This window comes from Hakea prostrata, unplaced genomic scaffold (assembly GCF_041222555.1).
Source record: "Hakea prostrata isolate BN-2017 unplaced genomic scaffold, UWA_Hpros_2 contig_155, whole genome shotgun sequence".
Lineage (NCBI taxonomy): Eukaryota > Viridiplantae > Streptophyta > Magnoliopsida > Proteales > Proteaceae > Hakea > Hakea prostrata.
Window position 1 is genome coordinate 74,067 of NW_028291274.1, and position 11,426 is coordinate 85,492.

Genomic DNA, 11,426 nt, shown 5'->3' on the forward strand with positions numbered 1-11,426 from the left:
TTTTAGACTTGGGAGCGTCATCCCAATGATCTCTTCTCCTTGAACGCTCCCTCTTTTCGGCGGTCGTCCTCTGCTCGTTTTCTTGCCCTTTCACAAAACTAGCCAAGTGTCCCTGATTTATCAACCTTTCTATGTCAGCCTTCAGGTGCCTACACTCGTTCGTGTAATGTCTGTAATCTTTGTGAAAACGACAATACTTCTCCATATTCTTCTCTCCTGGTTTTGCTATCATCTTCGGTGGCCATTTCAAAATGTCCTGATTCTTAATTTGCATCAAGATTTCCGAATGGGGAGCATTCAATGGCGTGTAGTCATCTTGATCGGGAGAGCGCCATCTCCAGATTGAACATGATTTCTTTGCCCGATCAGGATTAGGCAGCCTCGGCTTCTGACTCCTTTCGAGAACCTTCAGTTCTTTATTCGAAGCTTTCGCCTCCCCTTGACGTGCATCAAGTATTTCAGTCACTTCTACCTGTTTTTGACGTCGTTGCACCAACTCTAAGTAAGTGGAAGGCATATCTTGAAGTAATAACTCTAGCAGCCTTCGGTTTGTAAGCCCAGTGAATAAAACGGTTTTAGCCACCTGTTCATCCAAATTCTCGATCTCCATAGTGACTTTGTTGAATCTCTTCAGGTATTCCTGAATCGATTCGTTCTTCCTTGCTTGATCTTGAATAGTGTTTCCTTCGTCTTCTCAATTTGGATGCCACTTTGGAAACAACCGATAAATTTTAGGGCCAATTCCTCAAAATCTACAATTCTTCCCGAAGGAAGATTTGAGAACCACTTCTGCGCTGCCCCAGTCAGGGAGGAACCGAACACTCTGCAAAGAATTTCATCAGAGTTACCAGCTACTGCCATAGTCTGTTGGTAGTAACTGATATGGGCGATGGGATCTCCCGAACCTTTGAAAGAAGTAAACATTGGGAGTCGAAAATTATGAGGAAACTCGAACCCAGTAATAGCCTCGACAAATGGAGTTTTTCTGATGACCGAATAGATGTCATCATTCCTTCATCCTCGGGAAAGTTGTCCCAACCTCTGATTATATCAGCAAGCTCTCGACCAATATGCACTGATCGTCCACCACTGGTCTGAATGATTTCTCGTCTTGAATGTCTAGAGGTTGGCGAGTGAGTGCGAACTCCTCTGCGTAACCTTGTTATTGTTCCAATTCGGCTCGTTTGCAGCCGTTCACGCTGATCATCCCTTCTAGGTAGTTCCCCAGTTCTCAATCCTTGGGTCTGCCCTCGGGGATCCCTTTGATCGTTCGGGCCATAATTATGGCCTTCGGCCGGTTGTCTATCTCCTTGCTAGGAATGCCCTCGTGCAGGAGGTATAAGCATCTCTGCTTCTCCTACACGTCTTCTAGCTTCCTCCTGATCAACAACTTGAGGAGCCACCACTTGTCTAACCAACGTACAAAGTGTCTGCTACATCTCCAAGAACTGGATCTGCATTTTCTCTATTTGTTGTTGAAGAGGATTTGGATGGTTCAGGTGTCCACCACCTAATCCTCCATCTTCGCGAACTTCACGAGCACGACTTCCTTCAGGGATATCCTCTAGATCATTCTCATCTAGAGGTCGAATGCTCAATTCTCATTGATCCACCGTAGCTACTGTTGCTGATCTGGTAACCATGACTTCTTGATGCATTTTCCACAGACGACACCAAATGATGCGTCCAAAATCTACTCAGCCCTTAGATCTATGATGGATGACCTGCAAAACAACGTCCGACGTGGCCCGACCGCTAGGGTCGGGAGGCCACCTCCAAAGGCTAAGTCAATTAAGGAATTGATCACAAAACTCTGGCAAGTTGCAGAGTGTAAATTTGAATACGAGTATAAGGAAAACGAATCAGATACCTCCGGAGTGAGTAAGTCACTCGTTTATATAGATTTTACCTTCAATTCTTGATTGTTGGATGAGTTTGTGATCTCCATAGGTGACCGTCCGATAGTAAGGTTTTACTCCTGATATTCGAGGTTTGCGGGTAGTTACCATCCTTAGCACGATTCCCTCTCTGCCTCGATGGTAGTTGCTTCCTATAACTCAGCTCCACATCCCGCAAGATTCGGGGTGTTGTTCGCGGCTTATAACCTTAATGCGGCGTCCTCATACAAATGTGGGAATTAGGTTAAAATGGGCTCGATCGTGGTCCAACCGGGACAGAGAGTACGAATCTGGTTTGATGGGTTCGGTATAATTTTCTTCGTATCACCAATTCACATAAACACCCTATTGGCTTTTGTATTTTTAAAATTACAGTTTTAGTGATGCCAATAGAGTAGCAGGAACTTTGTTGATTTTTTTAATCTTTTCCTTTTTTTTATTCTTTGTTATTTTTTCTTTATTTTCTTTTTTTTATAGAAATCCATTATACGTGATTGTATATTTTAATATTTCTTTTCCATCATTTCTCTTTTATACACAATATTTTAGTTTTCATTATTTTTTATTTTTATTTTTGTTTATCCTTCTTCCTTTTTTTATAGGAATCTTCTAAACAATTAGACATACATTTTAGTTTTTTCTTCCTCTACTAAATACAAGTGTCTTCAGAGCAGCCATTATAGGTCTGCCCCCCTCAGTTGCTGCCATTTGTTAACACTGCAACTGCTCAACTTGAAATCCCAGGTAACTCAATTTCAGCTCAAACCATGTCAACTACTTTTCCCCATCAACATCTTGTCCCTAGCTCTACCACAAATAAGCAACCTTTTATCTCCACTGCTGCCATGCCCACAACGGAAATAAACTCTCCTCACACCACCCCACAAAACTACCTTAATAGCCAACCCTATATGCCTATTTTTTATGACTACCTGAACTATTTGCATCAAAATAACCTCCAACACCTGGCAACCTATCAGCAAAAGCTCAGCTCACAGGCTATATCTCACCTCAACCTTGTGCATGGTCAACCCTTTAGACCCAATTTTCCTAATCCCAACACATCAGCCTTACAAAACCAAAATTTTCAAAATCCTAAGCTCACTCCTGCCGTCCTTCAACTCCTACACCAACTTGCAGGCGTTACCTTAACCAACCAAGCCATTTCTATGGGCCCACATCTAGTGGGTTTCCAACTACCTCCAGCAAACCCAAATACCCATGACATTTTCACCCCTTCCCTATACAACCCATATAACTCTGGTCAGCTAGCCCAATGAATTCCAATATCATAATGGGCCTAGCTCCTACAGTTGCTCTGTCTCCTGACAAAGCCTATCACAACCACACCCAACAAGATCCCTTAAAACCCAATCTTGATCCTGCTCTCTGTCCAACCCAAGCCCAAAGCAAAGAGCAAAAACCATGAACCCGAAATACCCACTTGGACCCACCTCCCATTGCACAAATCACAAACCACATTCTTGACCCGTCTTCTCCACCCGACTGCAACATGGTTTTTTCCACAAACCATGGTAGTCAACCTACTCCCCATCGACCAAGTAACAAAACCTCTTATGCCTTGAGGAGTAAATCTGGATATCAAAGTAAGCTCCCAATTGCTAAAAGACCAAGGAAATTGCAAAATAAAGAAGCTGAGCAAGTTTCAGATAGCCAAGAGAAGATGTCTTTTTTAACGGACAACGTTGTGGTGGAAGAAGGGGACCACCATCACGGGCAACGTTAAAAATCCTTAGCTGGAACGTTCAAGGTATTGGGAGTCCTCAAACGCTTAGAGCTTTGCTAAATCTCTCAAAAATAAACCAGCCTGAAATTTGCTTTCTCATGGAAACTCGAAATCGTCCAATGAAGTTTAAAAATCTGGGAAGCAAGCTGGGAATGGAGCAGCAGTTTCATGTTGAACCGATTGGCCTAGGTGGAGGTCTATCACTGTTTTGGAAGTCTCATATCAAGCTAGATATTTTATATGCAGATAATAGAATTATTGATGCAAAAATCACAGTTTTGAAAGAGGAATCCACTTTCATCACTTTCATTTACGGGGATCCTCGTAAGGCAAATAAAGCAGCAGTCTGGGAGAAAATGGTTCACATAAGTAGGGGAAGAACAAAGCCATGGTTATGCATAGGAGACCTCAACTCTTATCTCTTTTGGAGAGAAAAAGAAGGGGGCTCTAAGAGGATCTTTCAGGATTGTCAAGAATTTCAGGAAATGTTGAATCTATGTGGACTAATGGATTTGGGGTTCAATGGACCAGCATATACTTGGTCAAATAGGAGAAAATGGAAGGCCTCTATTCGGATCAGATTTGATAGAGCTCTATCAAATGCAGAATGGAGATGCCAATACATGAATGCTTGTCTATTTGTTAAGCTAGCTTTGGGTTCAGATTACCATCCTATACCGGTGGATACAATGGGAGGAAAATGTAAGGGAAGAAGACCTTTTAGATTTGAAAGTGCTTGGTTTAAACACCCTGAAGCTCTGGGAATTGCAGAAAAAGCTTGGAATCAGCAGGTTCAAGGTTCAGTTGCTGAGGTCTTTAATAAAAAAATGGAGAACAACAAGACCTCTTTTACCATTTGGAATAGAGAAAACTTTGGCAGAGTACAAGAGAATATCAGGAAACTAAAGGAGAAGCTGGAGTCTCTTCAAAGTAAAGAAGATGGTGAGTTCTCAGTACTATTGATTGATTCTATTTCCAACCAACTAGATGAATAGCTTGCTTTTGAAGAGGAATTATGGAGGCAAAAGTCAAGAATAAGCTGGCTGCAAGGAGAAGACCTCAATGCTTCCTTCTTTCATGCAACAACACTTCAAAGAAGGCACTCGAATAGGATCTTGAGACTGAAAAATGCAAATGGAGAGTGGGTTACAGATCAAGGAGACATTACAGATACTTTAACAAATCATTTTGAGAAGGCCTTTACATCTGAACCTATGGATTTGGAAGCATTACATGACTTATTAAGCACTGTGGATCCCAAGATTACTCCAACTATGAATGAAGATGTGGAGAGGTTGCCCATTGCGGATAAGATTAAAAATGCACTTTTTGCTATGCACCCCCTAAAACCTCCTGGTCCTGATGGGTTTCCTCCTCTTTTCTTCCAAAAAATGTGGGATGTTGTTAATCATGAGCTTGTACAATTTGTACTTGACTTCTTTCAATCTGGATTAATGAACAAGGAGATAAATTCATCTTATATCTGTCTTATCCCAAAGTTAGAAGATGCAGAGACCCCGGATCAGTTTAGACCAATAAGTTTGGGTGGAGTAGTTGCAAAGGTGGTGTCCAAGGTGCTAGCCACTCGACTTCAAGGTATTCTCCATGACCTTATTTCTCCTTTCCAATCAACATTTATTCTAGATAGATTGATATTAGATAACCTTTTCATGGCATATGAGGTATTTCACTATATAAAAAAGAAAAAAAAAAAAAAAAAGGAAATACCTTGCCTTGAAACTTGACATAAAAAAAGCATATGATCGGCTGGAATGGAATTTTGTGGAAGCTATGCTTAGGAAGTTGGGATTTGGGGAGAAATAGATTAGTTGGGTTATGGGGGGTGTGACCATAGCCTCCTACAAGCTCTTGATTAATGGCAATATAAGTAATCCAATTCCCCCTACACGAGGTATTCGTCAAGGAGATCCATTATCACCAAGCCTATTTATTTTATGTGCGCAAGGTCTCAGCTGTGAAATCCAGCCCTAGCCTAACCCTAACCTTGACCCAGAATCCTTGATGTTTGTAGGTCCGAAGACCCAAAGTGGAGGAAGGAGAGATTTGTGGGCCCTCTCAGTAGAAGACATGGTGTTTGATTCTGAACCCATGGACATTAATGATGGTGCCCCTTACTTGGATGCATTGTCAGTGTTTGATAAGAAGCTGCACCTTCAAGAGGGGAAGATTAGTTGATGTACCTAATGCACTTCCATACTTGGTACGAAGGTAATTCTCTGACCTAGACTTGTTGATTGAGTTGTAGGATAAAGCCCAAGTGAATTTGAGTTGATCTGGCCATTCATTTCCCTGATTTAAGTTACTATCCTTGCTTGATCGACTGCTTGGTCGACGGGGCCGTTGACCAGCTGGTTATTAAATACGAAAATTATGATTTTTGGATTATTTTATGCTCTACTTATGTGAACCTCGTAGTTAGAACCCTATACTACTCCTAGAGCCTCTTGAGAATGTGGAGAGAGCCTCCTAAGACCTCTCCTTGGTAGTGGTGAAGTATTCTTACAAAAATCATTATCTCTCTTCTCAAATTTCTTCTACAAGGTATGTATTCTCTCATTCTTTCCCTAATCTACTCTCATCTCTTCTCTTTCTTGCTGTTGAGACCATGAAGATGGTGCTGCAACCTTGCAACCACCTCTTCTTGCGTTCTCTCCTTTCATTTGCATAAACACCTCTCATTCTATCCATGCTATGCTCCCTATATTGATTCTTAACCTTGCATTTTCATGATTCTTTTCATAGTAACATGATTTCGTCTCCTAAATTGATTTCTATAGTATGCTAATTCTAATTTCATGTTAGTATATGATTCTAATATATTGCTTATCATTCCCTTAATTGATTCACTATTGTTCCTTGCAATTGCAATTGATTTCATTGAAGAACATGATGTTTAGCATTTAGAAGCTAGGGGTTTCAAATTGGGGATTCTTAATTAGACCGTTTGTCACATCCACCCAGCAGGTACCCTACTTGGCATACCTGAGTGTGTGATCCGTAGTCCCGAAGATCAGTATCGAGGAAATCAACCTCCCACATTCACAATAATAGAATCAACAACAAGACTAAATCAAGGTTAACAATATTATTTAATAGATCAAAGCAAAGTAATGAAATAATTATCAGAGTGCGAAAATGATACCAATATATATGTGTTGGTAATACTCCAAAATAGTTCAATTCAATTAATTGACAAGGGAAAGATTCCTTACCTGGATTCGCTTTCCCTTTTGTGAAGTATTCACAGCGGAAGTAAATCTGAATCCACGTTCTCGTTCCACCACCAAATATCTACCGGGATGACTCCACAATCACAAGGAAAGGGAAGTATTTCCACAACCCAAATGCCATGTGAAAAGGATGGGATAGTGATCTAAAGCAAAGGAAGTAAACCTCCAATGGGTTTCTCCTTCCTGCGTTTCTTGGAGAGAGGGAGAGAGAGATGGGAAACGCCGTTTCTGGAAAACTTACGTAATGTAAACACCCTCTCTTATGCGGTGGTTACAAAAATATATAACCCTATTTTGTAACCGCCCTAATAGTGAGTTTCCAAATTTTCCCTTGGGCATTTAATTTATTAATTATATTAATAAATTCCAACAGCTCCCACTTGCACAAGGGCAAGAGTTAATCTTCAATGTGTCCCAGACACACATGTATATCCCAGATATACACATTTAATCTCTCTACTATGTATCCCAGATACATAGACCTCTTGTGTCCCAGACACACATGTATATCCCAGATATACATATTCAATCTTTCTACTATGTATCCCAGATACATAGACCTCTTGTGTCCCAGACACACATGTATATCCCAGATATACATATATATTGATCTATTCACTATGTATCCCAGATACATAGACCACCTGTGTCCTAGACACTAATATCCACAAGTCATACTGGCAAAATGGGTTGTGCGACCGGTGATATACCTGCACGCGTGAGCCCCAAACTAAAAACCTTCCCAGAAGGCCAGAATGACACATCACTCAAAGAAACATATCAAATAAGCATTAGTATAACACAGTGTCCTAGGTTTATTCAAACTCACCAGACTGAAGGTATCTTGATCCCTCTGAGAGATCACCTTCTTGTCCTTAAAATGTTCACTACTGTAACACATACAGTTGGCGCCAGCAAACACTTTTAGGGTGCAGTTGAATCAAACCTTTCCTTTCGCCGCAGACCATCACTACACTTAGGATTGACTCCTTTCCCGGTAGTGCCCCTTTAAGTCGAATCTATCACGACCATAGGTAACACCCCAAAGTAGCCACATCAACCCTTCGTTTCATGATGTCTTTGAAAGTCACTAAGAACACTAATGGACCATAAGGTCCAGGACTCACACAATGAGAGGAGCAGGGATCCATCCTCTCATTTCCAATGATCGCTAAGCACAAATAGTATGATATACGTGCTATGGTGGAGCATTCTATATACAATAGAATGTATGTCCATCTCAACACCATACAGGTCCTTAGTCCAATCGCAACCCTCTTGTGCCTAACCCGAGTTTCTTTATTGTCGCCACCCTAACGCCACATAAAGTACTCACACCTAGCTCCTATAGGCAACATGAATAGTGGGAACATTCATGTCGATTCTCTTCACAATAGAGAAACTCATCTTGATTCCAAATCAAGGCGACATCATGATTATGAATTGACCTACACAAAGTCATTCACAATTTATCTCATCTCTGCTCGCCTCCAAGGTGCCAGAGGCGAATGCTAGTGTGAGTGAGCCATTATCTTGTTTTATGCTAGAAAAACACAATCACACAGAAAGTGAATAAATGAAATGCTGGAATGAACTCATATTACTCATTAATAAGAAAGTCTCAATACAAAAGTAAGTCACAATCTACGCAAGCCCAAGGATTTTTCATGAGAAATAAAAACATCCTTGGCTATAGGTTTGGTTAGAGGGTCAGCTACCATCTGACTAGTAAATATGTGCTTAAGTACAACTTTCTTCCTTGATGTAATGTCTCTAACAAAGTGATATCTCAACTGTATATATTTGGTCTTCCCATGATACTTGGGGTCCTTGACATAGCTAAGAGCTGCCGTACTATCACAGTAGACAAGGGCAGCCTCTTCGGATGTCATCACAATCCCAGTATGTCGAAGGAATCTCCTCAACCAAACAACACTCTTGAACAGCAGCTGAGCATGCCACATACTCTGCTTCCATGGTCGAGAGGGATATACAAGCTTGCTTCTTGCTACACCACGAAATGGCCCCGCCATTCAGCAAGAAAGCATATCCAGAGGTTGATTTGCGCTCATCGATGTCTCCAGCCCAGTTGGCATCTCTATAGCCAACTAAGCGCAAATTCGATCCTTGGTAACACAACATGTAGTTATTCGTTCCTCTGAGATATCTCAATATCCTCTTGACTGCTTTTCAGTGCTCTATGCTTGGGTTTGATTGGTACCGACTAACCAAACCCACTGCATAACAAATATCCGGCCTAGTACACATCATAGAGTACATAAGGCTACCCACTGCACTGGAATATGGAACTCTTTTCATCTTGGTTTTCTCCTCTAGAGTCTTAGGACCCATATCAAGGCTCAAATGCAAACCCTTCTCCACTAGAGTATCAATTGGTTTGCAGTTGTGCATCTGGTATCTCATCAAGATATTGTCAATATAGGTCTCCTAAGATAAACCCAGTAATCTCTTTTGCCTATTTCTGAAAATCTTGACACCAAGCACATAGATTGCTTCACCCATGTCCTTCATATCAAATACGAAGGACAACCATTTCTTAATGGTTTCCAATAGCTCCTTGCTATTGCTAGCCATAAGTATGTCATCTACGTACAGTGTCAGAATGACATAATTACCATCAGATCTCTTAGTGTAAACACAGTGGTCTTCCTCAAGCATGGAAAACCCATTTTCCATCATAGCTTGGTGGAAGTGCACATTCCACTGTCTAGATGCTTGCTTTAAGCCATATATAGACTTCTTAAGCTTGCACAATTTGCGCTCAAGTCCATTAGCTTCAAAGCCTTAAGGTTGATCCATATAGATCTCTTCCCCAAGTTCTCCATTGAGAAAAGCAGTTTTTGCATCCATCTAATAAAGCTCCAAGTCCAACTGAGCAACAATGGCTAGTTTGAGGCAAACCTAACCACAGGGGAAAAAGTTTCCTCATAATCAATGCCCTCTCATTGGGTGTAACCCTTAGCCACTAAACGAGCCTTGAATCTCTCAATAGATCCATCCGCCTTTCTCTTGATTTTGAGAACCCACTTGTTCCCAATTGCCTTTCCACCCGGCGGCAAGTTAACCATGTCCCAGACATGATTAACTTTCATCGACTCCAACTCTTCCTCTATTGCTTTCAACCATTCCTTTGAGCTTGACCCTGCAAGAGCTTCCTGCACGCTCTTCGGTTCATGCTTATCGACTGAAGTCATCTCACAGTTGATCTCTTCAGGAGTTACCATGTAGGCTTCATCCTCTATGTCGAAACATCGACGAGGAACTTGCCCGCGCCCACTACGGTGCAAGTGCATGTCAGATCGCTCACCCTCTGAGGTAGCTATCACATCTGCACTCCCACTCCCACTAGGATCTTCTGGATGAACCCCAGGTTCATTATCCAGAATCTGAATCCCTGGAGTGATAAGACCACTATCTTGTATCTCAAAGAATTTTGATGATTCTTTGTTAACTCCTGAAAGAGATGGAAAATCATTCTCCAAGAATGTTGCATCCCTAGACTCAAGTTCCGTTCTCCTCTCACTCTCATCTAGTCCAATGAAGACATGGCCCTTTGAGGATTCGGAATATCTCACAAAGATACACTTTCTTCCTCTGGGTCCAAGCTTTCCATATTGGTGAGAAGTAGAGTGAACATATGCTGCACATCCCCATGCGCGCAAGTAACTCAAATCTGGCTTCCTTCCGGTCCACAACTCATATGGTGTGGAAGGAACCAATTTGGTTGGAACTCTATTGAGGATATAGGCAGTAGTCAGCAAAGCATCTCCCCAATAAGAGATGGGTAGATTTGCTTGCGCCATCATGGATCTCACCATGTCTAGCAAGGTTCCATTCCTCCTCTCAGCAACCCCATTTTGCTGTGGAGTCCTTGGAATAGTAAGTTGTCTAGATATCCCATTTTCATCACACAAGCCTTTGAACATATCGGAGAGATATTCTCTACCTCTATCCGTTCTAAGAGTTTTAATCCTTTTATCTAACTGATTCTCAACTAAGCTCATGAATTTCTTAAAACATTCTAAAGCTTCTGATTTATGAGAAATTAGATAAATGTGACCATACCGTGTATAGTCATCTATGAATGTGATGAAATAAGACTGTCATTTTCTAGTATGCACATTCATGGGTCCACACACATCTGAATGGATAAGTTCTAAAGGAAGAGAGGCTCTCAAAGCCTTTTTAAATGGTTTTCTAGTTGCTTTTCCTGCTAGACATGACTCACAGGTTGGCAAATCAGATAGTGAACCTTGGCCTAAGAGACCTTCTCTTGCCAACCTGTTCATCCTATCTAAGCCAATATGTCCTTATGACAAGCTTTGTTCATGACAGTGTACTTGCCATTGGCCTTCTTTACCATTACCGCATTAGCAAGCCAAGTCAGACACTCAACAAGGACTTCTATTCGAATAATCTCATGCTTTTCCACCGAGAAATTTCTTCTTTTCTAGACGATTGGAATGGCTTGTGGGTCAATCCATAGTCGGTGCTCGACCACTATTCTGT

The 11,426-nt window shown here is 41.4% G+C and overlaps 1 protein-coding gene across 1 annotated transcript; it reads left to right on the forward strand.

Annotated features, from left to right (window-relative positions):
• Positions 1 to 3,797: 3,797 nt before the first annotated feature.
• On the forward strand, positions 3,798 to 5,241 carry LOC148998755 (uncharacterized; the record flags this gene model as incomplete). Its single annotated transcript, XM_089141739.1, has 2 exons — positions 3,798 to 4,587; positions 4,798 to 5,241. Coding segments are annotated over exons 1-2 (1,234 nt in total), but the record flags the coding sequence as incomplete, so codon positions are not given.
• Between the last annotated feature and the right edge of the window lie 6,185 nt (positions 5,242 to 11,426).